The sequence below is a fragment of the Oreochromis niloticus genome, linkage group LG14, assembly GCF_001858045.2.
Source record: "Oreochromis niloticus isolate F11D_XX linkage group LG14, O_niloticus_UMD_NMBU, whole genome shotgun sequence".
Classification (NCBI taxonomy): Eukaryota; Metazoa; Chordata; class Actinopteri; order Cichliformes; family Cichlidae; genus Oreochromis; species Oreochromis niloticus.
Window position 1 is genome coordinate 16,548,848 of NC_031979.2, and position 22,855 is coordinate 16,571,702.

At 39.4% G+C, this 22,855-nt stretch overlaps 1 protein-coding gene and 1 long non-coding RNA gene across 9 annotated transcripts in view; both read left to right on the forward strand.

Annotated features, from left to right (window-relative positions):
• gdpd5b (glycerophosphodiester phosphodiesterase domain containing 5b) overlaps nucleotides 1-22,676 on the forward strand; it is a 40,323-nt gene extending 17,647 nt beyond the window's left edge. The window contains exons 3-18 of one of the 8 annotated variants that reach the window (XR_003213905.1): nucleotides 7,511-7,614; nucleotides 10,034-10,127; nucleotides 10,293-10,352; nucleotides 10,731-10,829; nucleotides 11,639-11,732; nucleotides 13,008-13,153; nucleotides 14,323-14,405; nucleotides 15,584-15,734; nucleotides 16,570-16,791; nucleotides 16,977-17,134; nucleotides 17,227-17,374; nucleotides 18,675-18,757; nucleotides 19,434-19,448; nucleotides 20,673-20,785; nucleotides 20,909-21,273; nucleotides 21,423-21,683. Coding sequence is in view for 3 of the 8 variants with exons in the window: in XM_003441668.5 (XP_003441716.1) it covers nucleotides 7,511-7,614; nucleotides 10,034-10,127; nucleotides 10,293-10,352; nucleotides 10,731-10,829; nucleotides 11,639-11,732; nucleotides 13,008-13,153; nucleotides 14,323-14,405; nucleotides 15,584-15,734; nucleotides 16,570-16,791; nucleotides 16,977-17,134; nucleotides 17,227-17,374; nucleotides 18,675-18,757; nucleotides 19,434-19,448; nucleotides 20,673-20,785; nucleotides 21,423-21,505 (1,653 nt within the window). In the remaining 5 variants the exon portion in view is untranslated. Of the gene's footprint in view, nucleotides 1-7,510; nucleotides 7,615-10,033; nucleotides 10,128-10,292; nucleotides 10,353-10,730; nucleotides 10,830-11,638; nucleotides 11,733-13,007; nucleotides 13,154-14,322; nucleotides 14,406-15,583; nucleotides 15,735-16,569; nucleotides 16,792-16,976; nucleotides 17,135-17,226; nucleotides 17,375-18,674; nucleotides 18,758-19,433; nucleotides 19,449-20,672; nucleotides 20,786-20,908; nucleotides 21,274-21,422 lie in introns of those variants that run through there. The other 7 variants (XR_003213906.1, XR_269826.4, XR_003213907.1 and 4 more) reach the window with 7 other exon arrangements.
• On the forward strand, nucleotides 321-1,937 carry LOC109205084 (uncharacterized). Its single transcript, XR_002064558.2, has 2 exons — nucleotides 321-826; nucleotides 953-1,937. It is a non-coding gene; the product is annotated as an uncharacterized LOC109205084 (long non-coding RNA).
• Nucleotides 22,677-22,855: the final 179 nt, after the last annotated feature.

Sequence of the window (22,855 nt, forward strand, 5' to 3'; positions counted from 1 at the left end):
AGATTGAACAGTATTAGATTATGATAGTTGTTCCTTTTTTTTTTTTTTTTTTTTTTTTTTTTTTTCTTTGGAACTGATAAACAGCAGCTTATTTTTATATGATTTTTAGTTTTTGGACCAGTGATTTGACAGACTAGACATTTAACATTAGTCTGTTTGCAGCATTGGATCAGTTTGTCCCTCTCCTACGCACTTGTCGGATTAAATATATGTGCAGTGTATTTCTGTTCTGGACTGTTGCCTCGGACATGAACATTTTGCAGATATGTTTTTTCTTCTGCATTTACAGTCCTCTTTTTTTTTTTTTTTTTTTTTTTTTTTTTTTCTCGTTTTTATGGCAGATGCAAATTATTATCATTAAGGAACTGAAACAAAGTACCGCAACTCTGCCAACATAGTTACTTTATCTGCTTTGATTAGAAAATCCCTGAACTTCTTCCCAGTGTGTGCCTCCTCACCCCTGTGATCCAAATAGTGACTTTTCGACAAATTCTAAAGTGTGTGGCCTCCTTCAAACACGTAACATCTAGTAAATGTCTACAGTTAGAGCCATTGGACAGTGACATAGTGTAAATCTGCTTCTGTACACAGGGGGTTTTAAATCAATCAGTATGTAATTGAAGTGCACATAACAAATTTGTATTAAGTGTTTGGGAATTGTTTGTTTTTTAGGATTTTTTTTTTTTTTTTTTTTTTTTTTTTTGAACTCCTATCCAGACCTTCCTATGGTTGGAAACGTGTTTGAACAACATTTGACCGAGAGTTTACTGATCTACAGGGTTGAGACGGGTGTACTTCATGTTTCAGGAGGAAATGCTGGCTGTGTGTACGTTTCTCATATATGCAAAATTACTTAAACTGAATCTTGAGTATGGAATTTGTTTTTGTTTTTTTTTATGATAAAAGTACTAATGTGGCCTTGAATTATTTTTCCCACTCATGCTATTGGCAGGCTGGTAATATAGCTGCATTTTAAAATGCTTACACAGCTTGTGTGAAATGCCAGAGACTTAACTGGATCTGCTCAGGAATGTGACAAGTGACTAAGGTGTTATGTCCAGTGAAGATGGAGGCAAGGAGAGCGGAGCATGTTAGGTTGGAGTTTACAGGAAAAGGGGTTTTTTTTTGTTTTGTTTTTTCTGCCTGTATTGATCTGTGGTAGCAGAAGGAAATTAAGCAGCATCCTGCAGTGTTGGCATGTTTAATTGCAGCATACTGTGTCAAGCTGCCGTGTCTAATTAAATGTATCATTTAATTGGTCAGGCTCTGCAAGAAACAATGTCTAGGAAGTAAATAAATCTGATATCTGTTGAATAAATTTGGTGACACAATATGCAATATAACCCAAGCATTAAAAAAGAACAAAAAACAAACTATTAAAGTTGTGACATTCCACCATTGGGCAACTGGATTAGCTTTTTTTTTGTTTTGTTTTGTTTTTTTTAATTTATTAATCTGTACTGTGAATGTGTACTTAAGAGAAGTGGTCATTAACACCAGAAATAATCTGAGCAAATAGAGTAAAATCCAGCACAGCAGCCAAAAATGTTTCAGGCCTGAGGAGGTGAAGCTGCAGACAGAGGAGCAGAGGAGACAGGCTGCAGGTTCGGTGATCGGAAGCAGATGTGGACAAGATGATGAATTTTGACCGTTTTACTTTTTACAATAATTATTTAAATGTTTCTTTCTTTTTGTATCTTGGTCAATTTAAAATGTAGTCTGTGAGAATGTGTAGTTCAGTCTGTCTCACAGTGTGCACTCTGTTTTTGTAAGTATTTAATTTTAATTTTTAACTTGTGTGTTTATTTATATTGGTACATCTTTTATTTATTTAATTTTTAGGGATTACTTTAGATTGTGATCTCAAATACTTGTTTTATCAAATCTTAATTAAAATTTGACAAATGAAATTAAAATAAACAACTTGAAGAAATTAACATCTTTGCTGTCACTGCTGTTGTTGTTGCAGGATGGGGTCACAATGACCCCTCCTGACAGTTCCAGTGTGGTTTTTTTTTTTTTTTTTTTTTTTTTGTTTTTAAAAACTCTCCACTTAGCATCTGTAGTAATTTAGCAGGTCAATATGTGAATCTGAATCCCCTTTTTTTTTTTTTTTTTTTTTTGTTGTTGTATATTTGTCCATTAAAATATATACTGAGATGATCGCATATGGAAACATATTGATTAGTATATGTATATAGCGTGTAATCGACTGAGTTATTTTGCAGCTAGCACAGTTAAATCACATTTGATTAAATCACAATGTATAAATAATAAGCTGAGCACAAAAGGTGCTCTGAAAGCTGCTTTGTGATACTGGTGTGTAAGTGTTGACAGCGTACACTGTGTCACTGTACAAGGGGACATACTGTACGTGACACAAGGACAGTTTGTCCATGTAGTGTTCCAGCAGACTCCTCCATTACAGAGTTTATTTCACACTGAGCTCCCATAAAAGGAGTAGTAGGCAAATGTATACTGTTATTATTGGGGTTGTCATGATACTAGAATTTGTACTCTGTACAGATTCACAGTAAAAAAACAAAAAACAAAAAAAGTAACGTAACACTCAATACTATTTTTAATTCCACAGGAGAGAAAATGACAAAAGGCATGTTTTTTGATAGGGGGTTGCAAGTAAAGATTAGAACAATATTAGTGCAAATGAATTAACCACAGCTCTGTTTCTGCTTCTGGTGACCTGGCACCATATTTTTGTTGCTGATCAGATATTTATATATTAAGGTGGGCTGCCACTCTGACTGCTGGTAGATTTTTCTGGCATCAATCTAGGACTTCAACAGAAAAATAACACCTTTTTGACATAAATAATTGTGATTTATCTTCAGCATTAACATTACAATTTTAATTTTTTTTTTTTAATTAACCATAGCCACTACCTTAATAAGTTAACAGACAGCCTTTGTGGTTAATCGCTAATAAATGTTTTTCAGCATTTTTGTATCTAAATGTACTGAAAGTGTCAAATGTGGCGACGTGGGCCTGTGGTATGTACTACTGATCGCGCAGCCAGAGGTAAGCTCAGAGTAGCATGCTATAGTTGCCTTTGTAGGTTTAAGACACATTTGCCACAGTTACACAGCTTGACTTGTGAATCCACAGGATGGCAAGTTACCATGGGTGAATTTATTTTTATCCATTCTACGGAACTTAACATCCTAGTTCTGTCCGGGCTAAACTTACAAATCAGATGCAAATAAAAGTATACACAATAGGCCTTTTGCAGTTCTGTATAATAATCACACATCACGTGTTTTCTTCTGTGCAACTCAGTCCAAGTGTTGTTGTAGAACAGCTCATGAGTATAAATAGTTACCATCTTGAGTGTGAAACTGTGTAGACTCGATCCAGTCTGACATATTGAGGCATTGTTGGAGAACACAGAACAGATTGAATCAGCCATATTGGCAGTTAGCAGTCACCCTTAAAGTGAAAAGAAGGACAAAAGATCAAAACCTCTGTAACTGCTATAGGTAGCATATTACCCACTGATACCTTGATTGTGCAGTCTTGTTAGATATGATAATGTTCAGTATGTACCTGATTTCCTGCTTTAAATTTGACTGAGGACCAATTATGTGTCACAAAGTACCAATTAGAAGGAGCTAGCAAATCTCCACAAAAGCTACCACAGTGGATCCGAAATAACACGGTCAAGGAGTGATTTCACTGTAGACTTTCAACTTTGATTCCAGGGGTTTAACAACAGTAACACATCAACAGTTTTGGAATTAAAGACCTTTTGAGGTAGTCCATACAAATTTACAAGCTCAAAAGAATATTCATAATAGAAGGATTCCTTTTAATGTAAATTCATTTGCTGCCTAAAGTATGGAACCCATGGGCATGACCAGTGGCTGAGTTTGCTTTCTTGAGATTCTTTGCCAGATCTTTATGCACTTTGAGTTGTTTTTGTGGATTTTTTTTTTTTTTTTTTTTTTTTTTTTTTTTTAACCCCTTATTTATGTCTGCAGTAAGTGAAAAGCCTGGTTAGTTGGGTTGAGTTAGGTTGATTCATTCCCACTTAACATTCCAAATGTCTTTAACTGCACTCTAATGGGAATATTTACTAAGCTGCAACAAAAGGAAGACTGAATTCGAGCTGACATTTTGAGTTGTTTTTAAACCCTAAAATTCAAAAGAACATTACTGCAGACAGTAGGCTTTATTTAATATATTGTTGGCTGCTTCAATAATAATCCACTGTATTGGCCCTGCTGTGAGCAGTTTAACAAAAAAAAAAAGCTGCTGAAGTAGGGGGTGGGGAAGAGTAAGTCATATAAATTTGTTTAGACTTCTTTTTATTACTCTTTCATCCTGTGCAGGGGTTGTTCACAGCCCTTGGCCCCATAAGTAAGTCTATGTGCAGCTTTTTAATTTAAAACAATGTTTTCTCTGTTTTCAGCCGTCTTGGAAAAAAGAGTAAAAGATATATTTTTCTAAACCACATACGGTTTGTGCTCCATACCTGCCTTTTCCAGATATGAATTCACTGGTGTTGTTGTGACTGAAGGGGTGTTGACGCTTTATAGAAGGAGCATATCAACATTGTAGGTAAAAGCTTGTTATGGCATTTGTCTCCACTACTTGCAAAGAGTTTAGTGAACAAAGTGCAAGCGGAGGATTTTCTGGAATGTATCCTTTTAAGGTTTTAACATGAGTGTTTATATGCTGCAGCAATATTTTCCTTGATCCATTTGATCCTTCTATTTTTAGCAGTTAGCTCTGCCACTTCCAAGCTTTTCAAATATTTACACTTTTTATTCAATACTTCAGAAATTCATTTGATTTAGTTCATTATGCAGTATGGACTGCATAATATATGTTGTCCTTTCAATATGGTCATTTCAGACACAGGCACAGCCAAGATTATGCATATAAGATAAATAAGGATAACTTAGAATTTAAGTTTCATTAAATAACTGGTCTTCCTCAGGAGAACACGCTCTTGTGATTTCCTAAAGAGTCAAACAACTTAGCACTCTACTTGGAAATGTTGTCATAATAAAGTCTGGAGAAGTGTTGGAGTGCTTTTCAAACACTCTGGTTCCCAGAGCTGCTTTGTATTTTCATAGATTTCCGTTGGCCCGCTGTTGGTCTGTGCCATGTGTTCTTTTGCCCGGATAAAAAGCCAGCTGTGCAGAATGGTAATGTGACGTTACGAGGGCAGGTCAAGTCATCTTTGACTGAATGAGCTCTGCTGCTGAGTGAGCTGGGAAACAGGAAGACAGACTAACAGACCCAACAAGATGATTGTATCTACAAAGAGGACCTTTTTTTAAGAATTTTCTTCTTGACTTGTGGTTGTCCTGTTTGATTCCCTGTGTGCCGTGTGCCATGTGCCATATTCATATTCATTCAGCATTAGTAGAAAATACTTTGTGCATCATAGCAGCTCTCTCAAGTTCATCCAAAGAAAAGGAGAAGGTAGAGCATTTAATGAGAGGGAGGGGGGGAGGGCAGGTCGAACAATGACTCCTCTCAAGAGCAAGGTCTGCTCTCCCAGGTGTCTCCAGGTAGTCATTAAGGGCCATGGGAACCCGGGCCAGACCTGCCTGTCACACACAGCTTTTCCTCCCACAGAGATCAGTGTAACCTCTTTGCAACCACGCTGAGCTGTTATCTGAATGTTAGGAAATGCGCATCCAAGTAAATGTTATTTTGCAGTGGAAGCTGAGGAGTATTTGTTTTTCAAAAAATAACAGTGTTTTTGAGAGACTTATTTATTCATTATTATTCTAGTGTTTTTTGTTTTGGTATTTTTCTGGTGGAAGTGGATTTTCTTACATAATTAATTTGTACAGCTGATCTGTCATACCACGAAACTATATGGCCAGAAATTAAATCATACCTTATTATTCCATCGGGAATGTCATAAGAGTCTGGATATAATCTCCATGCTGAAATTTTTAGAAGCTCTTAAAACTAGCTTGAGGTCAAAGTATGGCATTTAGATGCTGTGTTTAACATAATTTTAGGCTGAAAAGCTTATTCATGATCAACAAACTTTTAACTCCAGCTTTTGGAAAGCTTTGTGAATATTAAAAAAAAAGAGAGAAAAAAAAGAAAAAAAAAACACCCACCCACCTTGAAAATGAGAGCTGATAAAAGCAGGTCAGGCATACTGCCTTACATCAGCTGGTTGAGGTGATAATGATCTGATCCTCAGCACTCAGCAGTGGTGCATTTTAGCTGCTTAGGCTATTTAACCAAGTGACTTTATCTTAACACTACAACCCACATAAAGCTCACAAGTTTTTTTTTTTATTCTTATGTTTTTTTATGTTTAGGCCAAAACCAAGTATACATTCATCTGTTTTTTGTCTATTCTTTCTTTTTCTTTTTTTAAAGATTAATTATTGTTATAAAATATTCATAACTGGTTTCTGGGAGTGGCTCTTCAAATATAAATTTACTTACAGAAGACAAATTAAGAAGCTTAAACCAATAAAAACATTTTTCTTTTATTAATCAGTTATTTGATTAGCTGGATATAATTTTTATACATACACTTATGGATGCTACTTATAGAATCTGGTAACATCTTTTGCTTCATGCAGATATTTGGCTGACCGTCTCAGACTTCCTGTAGACACACCACACATGTATATTTGCTACAGTTGCACTACAGTTACAGACACTTGTTTCTGACCCAGGGGCAGGTTTGAAAAATCGATTTTCTGAGTAAATGTGTATCATGCAATTGGTCCAGATTACACAAAACTCTGACTTTTTATATAACTGTGTGATCAAACGGTGTGTGATTTCCACAAAACTCACTGCGTGTCACTGGTATCAAATCATTTAAAGTCCCATTACTCTTTAACCCACAGGGTTTATTCAATCAGCTTTGTGTGCATGCATTACCTAAGGGTTTGTGAGCAATCATTGCTGATGCTTAGTTCATCAGGGCGCAATGAGCTTTTCTTCAATAATGAGCAATCTTTGCTTTAAGAAAAGGTCAAAAGGTTTTTGTCTGGATAATAGCACAACTGTAGATGTATTTAAAGTTTGCTGAGGAAGATGGAAATGCCTGTGTGCTCATCTCCTCTTATGCATGTCCTCAGGGTCTCTTTCTGTCTCTGTGAAAATTTAGTCCATTTAATATTTGCCATAGTGTCAAAGTGCATGGGAGATGAGGACAGTAATTAGTCAGCTTGCATACAAACTTTATTAAAAGCTGTACCTTGCTAATGAGCAAAGTGTATAAGGGAATACTCGGGTCAGTTCGGTGCCATGTGCTCAGGTAAGTTTAGGAAAAGTTAACTTGTTATTAACTCTGCTGGTCTCTGCTGTGGTAGTTAAATTGTGCCTGTCTATCCAATAATTTATACAGTGTGTCTCTATTATTGTGTGTAGAATTCAGCAGATTCTTTGTAATTCAGTTGTCTTTATTATTGTCAAAAGGACTTAAGTCATCTTTTCAAGTCTGTTATAATTAAATATGGAGGAGCCACATAAATAATTGTTTGTGTGTCTGTGTGTGCAGTGGGAGCTTCTGTGGTCCCTGATCCTCCTCCTTACCTTCTGTCTCCTGCTTGTCTGGTTCTACTTCTGGTGGGAGGCACATAATGACTACAGCGAATTCAACTGGTGAGTACAAAAGTGCCCCTGTGTGTTGTCAGAGGCTGCCAGCATATAGTTTTGGCTGTAAACACATTCTAGCCTTACTTGTTGGCTTGTTGTTTTTGTAAACCATCAGTTTAACCTGTTTTCTGCCAGAAGCCTCAATTATACTTTCTGCGTCTGCGATCTGCTGTGGTCCGCTCGGATCTGACTGATGTAAATTTCACAATCACTGAAAGCAGTGAGCGCATTCTCTGTAGGGACATCCGCCTGCTTGTTTTTTTTTTTTTTTTGTTTTTTTTTTTTTGTTTGTTTGTTTGTTTGTTTGTTTTTTAAGTATTTTGTGACTACACTGTCTTGTCTGCAAAGAATGTATTCTACACATGCACCAACTACACATGCACCAAGGCTACGAACTTCAAGGAAGCCAAATAGGAACGACCACTCGGCTCTCCAGCTGTCCATGTCTGTCACATAGGTCCTCACACCACCACGCAGTCCTGGGCCACATTTAATCGAACGAATACAAATGTATTTGACAATATACATTTGTATTTGTTAACCCACTACTGTTTTTTGGACAACAACTTACAGCTTCTCACAGAGCAGACACTATGGCCCCATTTCCCAGAAATTGGATTAAGTTTAATCCTAGACTAAAAGAAAAATTCAGTGAAGGCCTCCTGTGTTTATGTTTGAGGAATGGGTTTATGTCTGTGGAAACTAAACCTTTTAAGATACTAAATGCAAGGCAATGTTAACTTATTAGTGACACTGATGTTTCCATTTCAATGCAAAATCTCTAAAGAGCGTGCAGACATCACATGATTTCAGATTAAATCTTTCCCCTCCTTCTCCTCTCGCTGTTCTCCTCTCAGGGAGCTCTGCAACAATGTCACTTTTTCTGCTTATTATCATCCTTTGCTTCCATTACCTTTCCTCGTTTCTTCACCTCTGTAGTTTTTCAGTGATCTCCCATCTCTTTTTTTTCGTTTATCCCAGTTTCTTATATCCTAATAAATAACTAAGCTAACTTAAAATGGGCTTCAGCATAAAAGTGGTCCCTGTGAATCTAAAGGCCTCAGAGTAGTTTGGGGTAGATTACTGTTTTTTCCCACTAATGGTTCTTTGTAGTTTAACTGAAAGCAAATATCCCTAAAATGACCATCTTAGGTGCACAGCTCACCCATTTCCTGTTTTAGATCGAGTTTGCGAGGGGCAGCCAGACAGTAGAAAGTTATATGAAAAGGGAGCTAAAATGGGCTGTTCCAGACAGTGGTTGAACTGAGTGGCTGCACCAAGCCCAGGGCAGGATAAATAAGAATTATTTTTGAGTCATGCAAAACAACCCTAGTAGTATCCAACAATATATGGAGCTGTAGTAGACTATAATTGGCCCTGTTTACCTTTTGCTTTGGCAATGTTTGCCATCCTCTTTGGAGCTCTGCAGACAGTCCAGTTTTATCTGCTGTATTACTTGTGTGTATTTATCTACATTTACATCTCCAATAGACATTTGCAATCCCTCTTTATAGCAAATTTCCTTCTTTTTTTCCCTGCTTTTGTGGGGTTTCCAGAGATGATCACAGCAATTGCCATCCCTGTCTTTATGACTGAGTGATTTAGCTCCAGGGAGTATCTCTGTCCATGTGTAGCATAAAAAGCATTCACAAAGGGCTGAGGAGCATCTGCACTAAGTGACCCTGCCGTGGCTCTGTGCCACTAGAATCATGCACAGGGCTTTGAATGTAAAGGACCTAGCTGTCATTTAAAAATGTGCACACCCACACCCAAAGAACTACATAGAAACAAATACATTTAGGCACTTTGTCTTTTCTCTGCAGCTGTGGACCTGGGGTTACACCCAGTGTCACTCTTCAGAGGATTACAACTCAGAGTAGCATGCATATATTTTATGTATCTATATAATGCTATATGTAGTTGCATGTGATAGTAAAGAATCCTATAAGACAGAAGCAAGTCCTCAATAATTTGTCCAACCATCCATTAATAATGTTACATAATCTAGTTTGTCAGTTTTTCCCTCTCTGTGGTCACTGTGCAAAGTCTGTGCATTATTGTTGCTAACACAAAGCTTGAGAGCACTTTATTGATGTCTGCCTGTCAATCAGAGACCTTTGGTAAACCAATAGTTTCCATTTTCAGCTTTCTGCTTCTATGTCATGTTTCAACTGTAGATTACATCATTTTGCCAATCTCTTTGTACAACACTGTTTCTTTGTGGACTTCTGCAGCTAATCTAACATAATGTTGTTGGTAGTTTGTCAGTCGTGTTTGTTCTGTAAGAAAGAAAAATGGCTGATAATAGGTGGGAGAAAATGGAGACACATATACACTGACACTATATTCTCACAAGCATTCACACTCCTTTTTTTATTAGATGTGATGAAGACAAGAAATGTTGTTATCCCTCTTGTTTCTGCAGGTTCCTGTACAACCGCTCTGGGGAGTGGAGTGATGGCACTGTTCCCATCCTAGCCACCACCGCTGCTGGCTTCACCTATATTGCTTTTCTAATTGTGAGTCACAGATTGCAATTGCTTCGTTGAAGAGATTTTTAAATTGTCTTCATGTGTTGCCAGATATGGTAACCACTTACATAACAATGGTTAGCAAGTTGAGATCTGTAAGGCAGCAGGCTTGTTCTGAACCTTGTTCTTGTTTCTTTCTGTCTTTCTCTTCAGGTTTTAGCACTTTGCCACGTTGCACTTGGGCAGCAGTTAAATTTGCACTGGCTTCATAAGGTAACATGCCAAATGTGAAGCTGAGCAACTGTTAATGTGTCTGTGTGGTTTGTGAAAAATGAGTGGTAGAAGGGGGGCGGGCGAGTTTTACATATGTATTTTTAACTCTGTTATGTGTTTACTTAGTGTTTGTGTGTGTCGCTGTGTCCAATCATTGCTGATCAGCTGAACTTCCCAACTTATAGTTTGGAGTTGTCCCAGCAGAGTTGCAAAATCCCAGAAAACAAGCTGTTCAGAAATGCTGTCAGCAAATCAAATACAGTTACCAAACACTGTTTGACATGTGAAAGAGCTAGGAGCTACTCTGGGTTATTCTGGTGCATATGTGTGTCTAAAGAAACAACCTCTTTTGGTGTCTCTCCCTCTTTCTCCACACAGATAGGAGTTACTGTTGCCTTGCTCACCACCATCATTGGGGTCATATCTGTCAATCAAACATGGGCACAAGAGTGGGATGTCATCCCCATCTCCCTGCAGGTCAGCAGACTTAAATCACCCTAAACTACTTGTGATGGGTAGACATCACAGCTGGTGCTTAGGTTCCGTACTAAAGTGAGTGTTGTGATCCACAGGCGAGAGGCACGGTGTTATTTTCACACAACAACCAACACTTTGACCAGAGGTTGTCGGCCTTGATATAATAATGGCTCAGTAATGGAGCTATAATCAGTTTTCTTTCACAGAGACAGCCAGGGTGGACTGAAGTGTCTCTCCTTTGTAGTGCTGTGAAGGTTCACACATGCCCATTTAAACTGGTGTAATTCCTACACTACACACCAGTGTCTACAGCAATCAGTCCATCTTATACATCATATACAGCTTCTTCTTTTTTTTTTTTTTAAATGTCCCTTTAAAATAATCATTGTGTGCCTGCTGTAGCACTTGATACTCTGCTGGTTGCCGTTTGGAGGAATGTGTAATCATGTAAACTGTCTATGCAGTACTACGACTACAGTGTCTCTAAAATGAAATTACATCAGAGAAGTTTAAATAACCTTATAGTTAGTGTGTCCGTTTGGGATTATTGCACCACCAGAAATGTGTGATTGAAGTGGACACATGATTTCACTCCAACTGTGGCCATTAAAATTAAATGCCACTATAAATTACAGCTATTATCTCTAAATAGTGTTGCCAGTTCTTCAACCCCAGATAATGTCTGTAATTCCATGTCTCTCTGTCTTCTGTGTCTTTGTTTCTCTCCTCCTCTGCTCAATCGTTAACTCTCCATAACCTTTTCTGTCTACATACCCCCGCATTCCTCTCTGTTTCACACCTCTGTCCAGGCTACAGGCCCATTCCTGCACATCGGGGCTCTCGCTGCAGTCACGGCACTATCTTGGATTGTGGCTGGACAGGTCACCCGTGCAGAAAAAATGAGTATGTGTGCTTCTGTAACACAACATTCAAGTTCATTCCTACCTGACGTTACCATCAGCCACAGATCAAACACACACATATACAGGAGGAGTTGTGAATGATTAACACTATGTAGACAAGAGGCCAAGACCTCCACCCTCGGTGTCCAAGATAACGAACATTCCTCCGGTCTCATGTGATGTTTTCCACCCAGGACACTTTGAATTGTTTGTCCTTGATTTCAGGACTCTTTGTGGGGATCAGTAGCTCTGAATGTGTGCTCTGTCCTCCCTCTCACTGCCACTGGTGTCTATAAAACAGACCTGAGCTAAAAAGAACTGAAAGTCTTTGTGATTTATGATTTTGAGATTTTGAACAAGGTGTAGCCAAATGGGCACAGTGTTGGCTACCAAAAAACTGATTCATTAATGGTATATCATTAACTGCTAATTACTTATAAGTCATGTTTTTTTTAAAGATAAATGTGTCTTTAGATGTATTAAGTTTTATCACTAAAGTGATTTTTCCTTTTTTTCTTTTGACTGCAGTTACATTGCTTAAGAGAGTTTGCCCTTGTCTCTTTGAAAGATGGAAAATAACTCGCCTGACTGTTTAGTTGTTGGCTTCATTTTTTAGGTTTATGTATGTGGGTTTTTTTTTTTTTATATATACTTGATGAGGTGAAAAGGTCTTGGCAAAATATCTCTTATTCAGTGCAGAACAGCAACTGAATATCAATGAGGGTATGAGTGCGTGTGCGAGTGAGAGGGTGGATGAGGGTTGTGTGAGTCTCCTGTGTGTAACAAGAGTTGGCTACTGAACCCCGCCCTGGAGCTGACCTTGAAACAAATACATTCCCGTGTGTGGGTGTGTGTGGGTGCCCACTTTCAGCCATCATTACACACTCATACAGAGGTGGACACAGGGTAATCTCTATGGCCCCGATGGATGTGTTGTTGACCAGTTATAAGCACTGCTGAACATTCAGATATTTACTGCCTTTGCACAGAGGTAACCAATTTTGGCACACCCCTAGCACCTAGCATCTTTCATAAACTGTGTATAATGAGCTGTTTGGTGAGCTTTGGAGGTGCTGAATGGTAGATTTTGTGTTACCCATTTCCCCTGTTTCCAGTTATTATGCTATGCTGGTAGGCTGCTGGTTGGAGCGTTATTTTTATCATCCTATTGGAGTGTTCTGACAGTCATCATCATAAAAGCAAATTTCCCCAAAAGTCAAACTAGACTTCATTATATCACAGCTAATAACTGTAACTATGTTGATGCTTCTTCCAGTGTTCCAGGTGGTGGTGGTTTTGCTGTATGTCAGTGTGTTACTAGCACTCTACATGGTGCCCCTACACATCACATCTCCCTGTATCATGGACCCAGCCACCCTCAAACCACGCCCTAATGTTATTGGCCATCAGGGAGCCCCTATGGTGAGTCAGCCGATGCCTAGCTTCCATTCAGAATGAGAATTTAAAACGAACTAAATAAATAAATTGATGTACATGTTCTTACAGTAACATACAGTCCTGATATTGGCTTTGCAGCAAGGCTCCCACAGTCCCAGGAAAAATTGTGCTGCTTTATATTTTTATTTTTTATATTAGTCCCTTGTTTTGTTTTGTTTTTCTCATTTTTCTGAATGAAAAACAAAAGGACTGTGTCAGCATATTAACTTGTGGTTGTGCAGCTGAAAAATAGAAAAACTGTGTGAGCTGGGAGCGCTCCATACCTACGTTTTCTTCTGGATTGAGGTGTAACCCAGCCAAAGACAAAGCGTTGTTTGTAGTTTTTTTAAGCACCAGTTAGACTCTTACTTGGAGCTGGAATGGCAGTTAAGTATGGCCACATTAACATATGATCTGTACGCAAAGTTCATTTTTCCATGATTGATTTATGTGCTTGGATTAATTGCATTGCTTCTTAACATCACCTGCAGGCAAATTTAAGCCCTTGGCAAAACGTACTGTTGAGTATTACACAACTGTTAGAAGGAATGAGAAGATGGTTATTCAGAACAGTTAGTCACGCACACGCTCAAAAACACACCCAGATTTTTGTGCTATTTGTGCAAGGCAATCGATTCTCACTGTGGAATCTAAATTTAGGAGTGGCTGTGCAAGGCTGTGAGACTCCCACTGGGAAACAGTGATCACATCACTGGACTCTTTGTCCCAGAATCACTCTGTATTGATTATAGCATCATTCCTTTCCTGTGGTTCCCAGGCAGTAGCTTTACTCACAGGCTTTCATAGGATGATACTATTCTAGTAAGTGATGGTATGGAATTGATCATACCCTCGACCAGAAGAGTTAAAGAGCAAGCCGCAGCTGTGACTTTTTTCATTACACACAATCCTTTGTGTTCAGAGGACAGAGTGCGGTTTTTTTTCACATATATGTAGTGAAAGCTTTATAAATACATGTAAAACTTGTTCTCTGTGTCATTTTGTCATCAAGAGATGTCGTTCCAGCTTCAGAAAAGTCAGAAGTTAGGTCATTATATGGGGCTATGTGTTTAAAAAAAAAAAAAAAAAAAAAAAAATTAAAAAATCTGTGCTTGTCCTTTACTGTGTGTGTGTGTGTGTGTGTGTGTTTGTAGCTTGCTCCAGAGAACACACTTTGGTCCTTCCAGCGAGCGCTGCAGATGAACGTCACTGGGTTGGAGGCTGACGTGGCTATCAGGTACGCACGCACAATCAATACAACAGAATGATAAAGCAAAGCAACACACACACACTGGGTTTCATAGATTATCACAACCACTGGCTTTTCAAAAATTTCTCAATCAGTCCAGGACTAACGTCACACAGGACCACATATCACATTTAGACCTGCTTGGGATTTGGGGTTTTTTTTTTTTTTTTTTTTTTTTTTTTTTTAATTATTATTATTGTGTACTCCAAATACCAAAAGGACAATCTTAGGCATTATGCATTGAACATACTGCTGTTCAATATAGCAGCAGTCCATAGTTATCAATTCCTGCATGATTTTAACAACATAATAAATGAAGACGGGCTGAGCTCAGAGAGGCACACTTGGAGGAAGACAGGAAATTGGGTGGGTGGATACTCCAGTGGCCGTGCTATATGATGAATAGTGGGTGCCCATGTCTACTCATGCATGCACGGCTATGGAGGATGAGTGATTGTGTGGAGGTGGGGAGTGATGCCGGCCGCAAAGTGTGTGTTTGTGTTTTAGAGCTGCATTTCATAGTGCAGAGTGTTTTAAGACTGTCAGTGCATGCTAATTTGATTAGATGTTTTTGCAGCAATCTTGGTGCAGTCTGTTTGTGTGTGTGTGTTCACTGTACAGTCCTGAGAGAGGTGAATGGGTGTGTGATGTTCAGGCTGCTGACAGGTGGGCTCCTGACGGTGCTGAGTAGTTAGACCTGATGACAGCCAGATCCACAAAGAGACTCCACTCCTGAAGGAGACTGGAGGCAAATTCTCATGTGTGCACGCATTCATACAATATAACATGATTTTTATTATTTTTTTCCCACATCTGATGATGATGATATTTTGGAAACTAACGGTTCAAACACAGACACCCACCTATATGTGGTAGCAGGATATTTGTTAGTCAAATGCTTAATTTCTTTTTCTGATTAGTATTTGAATGACAAATACAGAGAATAGAAGAGCTTTCTCCTTTCGTCTTTTCCTGGAAAAGATCTTGATGTGAGCTCAGTTTTTTTTTTTTTTTTATTCCCATATTGGTCAGCAGCAGCATTTTCCTTTTTTGGCATGATTTCAGTTCTTATCTCTTCTCTGCTATTTTTGGAACCTTCATCTCTCTCCTACACATCAGCTGCAAATATTAATTACTTCTTGACACTTTACCCTTTTGTTTGCTAGCATGGATGGTGTTCCTTTCCTGATGCGTGACTTGACCCTGCGAAGGACCACAGACGTAGAGAAGGTTTTTCCAGACAGACAGATGGACGAAGCCTCACTTTTCAATTGGACGGATCTGCAGCAGCTCAACGCTGGACGTTGGTTCCTCAAGGTCGTTCTTGGTTTCTAATAAGGACTACATCTGTGAATTATTTTAAAGCAGTCTTAGCTTTAGCGTGCCGGGATGCATTGATGTGCAACAAAAGCCATTATCCCAGTGAGCCATAAGTACTATACGACATCGCACATTGATCATTCATGATGTCGTTGGCTTTCATCAAAATGTTAACACCCACCGAAGCTTTACTGGGAGCTGCAGTGCGATGAGTGCCATGTTTCACTGTCATCCTAATACATGAAACAGCCATCACTCAAGGACTGCTTTTCCATTAATCTGTCCATGTCTAAAAGTGCAGGTTTGTTGCTTTAAAATGTTTCCTTCCTTAGCTTAGATCTTATGAGATGAGACCATGATGTGCAAAGACTCAGATGTGGCTGTCCGTATTTGTTTGAATCTTCATTACTTTCCCCTCTTGTGTTTACACTGCATGTGTGCACACTGTGTGGATGGATCTTGCATTTCTAAGAAAAGCCTTACCACCACTCCATGTAATTTTAACAATGATTTTTCATCACCTAATCTGTAGTGTGTATATATATATATTCTACAATATATAAAAGGCAGAAATGAAGCATTTTCTAGTCAAAAAAGTGAAATGGCATCTTATCATAGAGTAACAGAATCTTCTCAGGATCTTCTCCAAAGGGAGTAAGCAGCGAAGCGAGAAATGTGGCGTCCTCCAACGATGTACCGAATGATCTTTTGAGTTTTTGTGTTGATAAAAGTGTTATAAAGCTGTATTGTAACCTGTGTTATTCTTTCATTTAAACTGTAAAGCTGATGATCACTTTTTTCTTTTTTTGTGTGTGTGTGTGTGATGTTTCAGGATGACCCCTTCTGGACAGTGCACACGCTGTTTCAACATGAGAAGGAACGGATCGCCAACCAGACCGTGTGCAGCCTGGAGCAGCTTCTAAAACTAGCCTCATATCACAACAGCACGGTGGTTTTCAGGCTGCGGAGACCTCCTCCCAAGCACCCCTGCTACGACAGCTGGATCAATGATACACTACAAGCTGTGCGGCAATCTGGGGTTCCTCAAAGCCTGGTAATTATATAGGGATTAAATGGCAGTGTGTGTTTGCTCTTTTTCACTGCGTGATGTCCGATGTGTTTCTTTGTTTGCATGCTACATGCAAAATGAATGAGTTCAAATGCAAATCATATAAAAATAGTTGTGTTGGTGATAGAGTTTCAGAGCTGTAACTGTTTGACGTGCTGTGCCGTGTCCAGGTGATGTGGACGCCTGATGAGAATAGAACCCAGGTGAGACAGCTAGCACCTGATCTGATCCAGACCTCAGTGGTGAAACGGAGCCATCAAATTCTGCAGCAGTCCGGCATCAGCAGCCTGCTGCTCCGATACAACCAAGTCAGTAGAGAGGAAATCGGGTAGGAAGACACACAACCCTCATGTTGTGTTATCAGTCTGCAGCTTCAGCACAAAGATTTATAAGTGCCTGAATGTCTTCCTTTTTTCCCAGGAACTTCTCCGAGGCCCACATCAATCTCACCCTCTACACAGTCAACGAGCCCTGGCTGTACTCGGTGCTCTGGTGCAGCGGGGTGTCATCAGTCTCCTCAGAGGCCCCGCATGTCCTCCTAAAGGTGCCTTACCCCATCTGGTTAATGGTAAGGACTCATTACACACAGTATAGTTTTATATAGTTCTGTTGGATTCACATTTTGTTTTTAAGTTGATTTTTTTTTGGGGGGGGGGGGATCTGATCTTCTATTTGAATGATTTCCTTTTTTCCCCCCCACTTGCTCCTTTTCTGCATTGAGATTTTTCAGACCTTTTCTGCGCTCCAAATTTTGTTGCAGACCTGTCTTAAAATATGTGTATTCAGCAGGTGTTTTATTAATTTATAGAAAATCAAAGAGAATGACACATCCCATTTATAAACTGTAAGTTTTAGCCTCTCCTTCCAGCCAGCAGGCATCATGTAGATCTCTTACTGTTTAAAATTCTTACTTTTACTCACGTCTGATCGCTGGGGGTTCTCTAATATTGAAGGCTCTTTACCTGTTTTTAATTGGTGCCAAACAAATAAAAATTAAATAAAATTGTATTCAGAGCCTCAGTTATAGCAATCGCTGATTAGCTCGGCTCTATCCTGCTTCAATCAGTGGTCCTTAAGATGCTACTACAACTCGAGTGGAGCCCACCTGTATCTTAATTTAATTTGGACCTAATTAAGGGAGCTACTAGATACATGTTTATTGTAAAGGCTGCGAGGGCCCTCTTTAACCTCCCTCTCTCCTTCAGCTTCATCCTCTCTTTGACTAAATTAGATTTTACTGATTGATATCAAAAGGAGAGCCTAGCTTTGAACTGAACTCCTGTTTGCTGTAGTGTCATTCTTTTCTAGTTCTTCTTCAAACTTCTCAACATGTGTAGCCTCTCTGCTATCCTTCCACTCGCCTTCATATGTGCAGCGCCAAACCGCTCCCCCCATCTGTGGCACCATACGGGAACTCTGCATGACAACATGTGGACATGACCTCCAGCTCACTGCTACGGCTCAGGGACAGTTTAGGCTTTCGTAGCATCTGCGGTGCTGTCTGTTAAACCCAACTGTGGAAAAATATCCACTCAAATATGCTATGAGTTGTTGTTTAGACCAACAGAAGGTAATCGGGAAGGAAGTAGAGCTTTGCATTTATGTTTGTAGTAAATGATAATGTTGATAATGTTGACAGTGTCAGTGTTTGTTTAAAAAAACTGCTATGTTTGTGGGTTTATTCAGAAAAAAACAGTTCAGCACAATTGAGCTGAAATTAACTGTATTCTTTGGCATATAGCGCCACCCAGTGATGGAGCCTGCTGTAAATGACTTCAAGACAAAACTCAGATCTATCATGACTGTGTGTGTGTGTGTGTGTGTGTGTGTGTGTGTGTGTGTGTGTGTGTGTGTGTGCGTGCTTCCAGAGACCAAATGAGTACTGCCTGGCGTGGGTGTCCGCAGACCTCATCTCGTTCGCTGTAGTCATAGGCATATTCATTTTCCAAAAGTAAGTACACACACTTGGTGGTATAACAGCAGTCAGATCATTAAAGCGAGCTCTTACACAACAGCTAATGTTCCTCTATTTTTCTGCAGGTGTGTTATTACTCTTTCACACTTAAATACACTCATTACTGCTAATTGACAAACACATTTACTCAGTAGACATCTCCCTGTCTGGAACACATAAGCAGCTCATGATGCTGTTTTTTTAATCAAATGAGAATCCCTTTAAAACCCATTTTGTTTTGTGGCATTATAAGCCGTCATGTGTGTTCCTGTTGTGTCCCAGGCCGGAGAAGGGTGTATGTTTTTATATGAACGTGTTTTCTTTTTGCTAAGCCCTTCACACTCCCAGCCCTGCATTTCTGCTGTGTTGAAGAGTGCTGTTTGTTTGTTTCTCTGATGACCCCAGAGACAGATGGCCTGTCCTCCTGTCATCACTGGCACCAAGGGCATTGATTTATTTATTAATCTATTCCACAATAAGGGTCCAAAATGAGTCTGCTCTGATTATTGGAGCTATTCAATAGCTTCTGCTGGCTTCTAAACTGATCTCTTGTCTCCCGCCTTCTTTTGTCCTTTTTTCTCTTTCCGCCTCTTCCTCGTCCTTTCTCCTCTGCCTGACGTGCATGCTCTTCTTCCTCCTCCTGCTGCTGCTGCATTCTGGCATCCTCTCTCAGCTATCACATGATCAGGTAACTGGGTCGCCTCTCCTGACCCAAAGTCTTCTCTCCTTTCACCACCTTCCTATCTTTCATAATCTTTACCCATCATTCCTTTGTTTGATACATCGTTGATTTCCTCTTTTTTTTTTTTTTTCTTGTTTTCCTGCTGTTACTGTATCATCCATCTCATCCAGATTTTTTTCTCTCCAACTTAGTTCCACTTCCTATATTTATTCTCACCTTCTTCTCTGTCTCACCTGAATGGATGTATTGCACTGCTGCTGCTTTCCTCTATGACAGCGACGACTTCTCATCCTCATTCTCCTCTGCTAAACAAATGAAATGTAATCTACCCACACAGCACAAAAAATAGTCCACAGTGAGAGTTTAAATGTCTCATCAGTCTTAATAAGTTAACGACTAAATGTCCAAAATGAATTGAAGCTCTCGATTCATCCGGGAAAGGCCTCAGGATTGGCTTTCGCTGATGCTGATGTGCTGAATCCTGGCTTGTTTGTGTTTGTGTCTCTAAATGCTTCTGTGCATTAGTCACAGCTCATTGTGACTAATGCTTCCAACTTAATTGAATTGAAATCGGGGCTGTTTTCATTAAAACGAGGATGAAGTTGTGGCAGGCAGGAAATGAAATCAGTGGCCTTGACTGTCAGGAACAATAACCTAGCAAAGGCAAAACTGTGCTAAAAAGCTTGTATAAGAAAATAGTTAATATGTTTTTAATTGTTAATGAAACATTGTTTTTTTTTTCTATGAGTGACAGTATATTTTAAGAGAACAGTAGAGCAGTGAATATTGACTCATTAATTAAATGATCATTTTGCCAGCAAAATGCACATTTTTAATGAAATACCTTAAAGTGTTTCCAAAGATAAAGGGGTGCTGCTTTTACCTTATTACTCACAATTAAACCTGATCAGTACCTATACATACATATATACACACTATGAGAAGTCTGTGTTGTTTTTTGTTTGGTTTTTTCCCCCCAAATTGAACGCCATACTTCATACACATGACCGACATCGGTTGGATGTTGCATCATAGCATGTGAAGTATCAAACAAACAATTCCTGAACATAATTTGTTCCAACCTGTACATTTTAACAGAGTGAGGCATGCACACAGACCAAGTTGCTTATTACAATTTGAAATGTCCAGGCTGTAATCCAGTGCAGCTATCTTTAGGGATGTCCTCGTGTCTCGTGGTAATTTCTGATCCAGCCTGTGCAAACACTGCAGGTATCGGATGAGCGGTATGCGCAGCTACAACCCTGAACAGATCATGCTGAATGCTGCGGTCAGGAGGTCCAGTGGAGACATCAACGTCATGAAGGAGAAACTTATTTTCTCTGGTAAGGCCTTTGCAGTGAAATAAATAAAAATTGAATCATTTACCAGTCTTTAATTATTTATTTATTTTAATTTTTCATTAATTTGGGCTCTTGAACCTCAGCAACCTGTTTTTTAAACTTCAGGTGCCCAAATAGCATGTCAGTCCATCCCAGCATGCATCTGAGTGTCTGTAAATCTTCTTGGTCCTCCTCTTCCTCTCTTCCATGTTGAAGGTCACCCCCAGTAACAGCCTCCCTCCTACATCCTCCGTGTGATGTTCAGCACCTTTTCATCCTTCACAAGCAGTGACTTCTTCCTTTGTTCCCTTCATCCGTTGCATCCCTTGTTACCTTCCACCTCTCTGCCTACTTTGCCCTTTTTCCTCATCATCATACCTGCATCCATCCATCCCTTCACACACCTGTCCTCCCCCAAAATCCTGCCAGGGGAAAATCATGTCCCAGTCTGTGTAGACAGCCTTTGGTACTGGAGGTCAAAGGTGAGTGATGTAAGTGCCAGCTTTGTCATTTTTCCAATCTTTTAGTGTTGTTAACCTGTTGGGGAAAAGTGTTTGTGTAAATGAGATGAGGTCAGAAAGAGCTGGAAATGTATCATTGATACAAATTGTTTTGTTTCTTGTCCTTTGGCGCCCTCCAGAGGTGAGGAACGGAGTTGGCAGTGCCGAGGAGCTCTATGGAGACAGCTACGACTACTACGCCAATCAGGGCATCAGCCAGTGATCTCGGCCTCACAGGATGAAAACAACACTACTCAGCGATCCCGTCATTCCAGTTTATCAGTGTAAAAGTGTCTCTCTGCCTCTGCTGCCTCAATTAACTGGCAGACTGCAGTATTTTTGTGTATACTCTGTAAATAGTACAATTTTTCTCCCCCTCACACATACTGTACAATATCAAAGAGCACTTTGTACTGATTGAATTTTGTTGTCTCCTCCTCCTCTCACTTCCAAATGTTCCTCTGAGTTCCCATGGCCTGTTTCTTTACAAAGTTCAACTTTCTTTATTTCTTTCGAGCTAATTTCCCAAAGCAGTTCATTCTTTTAAGCGCCGTCAGATATTCAGATGAATTTTCTTCTTTTATCGTGGCTTTATCGCAGCATGGGGCTAATAGCTTACAGCCCATTGTATCCTGCCTCCTGGCAGCACTATGCTGTAGTTTATAGTAAACATACCAACAGTAATGTTTATATTTAAATAGAAAAGAAAAAAAAAAACTCAGAAGCTGTTTACAGAAGTCCTGCCTTCTCCTCCAGGTGACAAACTCACATGGTGTATGTAAGAGAATTATTTTGATAGAGGCTCATAGCCCTCCTGTCCTACCAATGCATGTAACTCTAAGTATTCCTTCTACTGACTCATGTGAGCTGTGCTCCCAGTACAACTGGTTTAAATGGTCCAGGGGGGTGAAGCCTTGTGCACCTGTTTTTATGGTTAATGGTGAATGTACATTTTTAATGTGTATTGTGTGTTTTCTGACTGGGTATATAACTGTGTGTAACTGTATGTAAAAGGTGACTAATGCTTGAGATGCTCTAGCCCACAAAGGCATCTGAACTTACGTGACAGTTTAGCAATAGTCTGGTCCTATTAGATTCCACTTCCTGTACAGCCTTCGAGTTCAAGTACAGCAGTCAAGTCTTGTGGTATTTCAGTGCTGACAAACAAAATGCATCTAAAGCTTGGTTGCTGGTGTGAAACGGACCGCTGTGAGGTAGATGAAGTGGGCGCCAAATGTGAAAATGAAGCTGTAAGTTAATCAAAGGGATACGACTGGTATCAGAACAGGTCAAGAGATGGATTACCTTTTTGTGTTTTCTTATGTTGGGTATTACTGTGCCTCAGAAGCAAATGTTATAAACTCTAAATTAAAGTCTTAAGGAATGAAATAAAACAAAGTGTTTTGGGTTTGTTTTTTTTTCCTTTTCTCCTGCACAGCTGTTGAAATCATGAAAAAAATGGATATGTGTAAAGAGTGTGGGTTCAATAATTCTCAGAAGGGTGCAGTGTCCTCATCAAGATCTTAAAAAGGGTTAAGTTATCTGGTAAAGGTCACTTGGCACAAATAAAAAT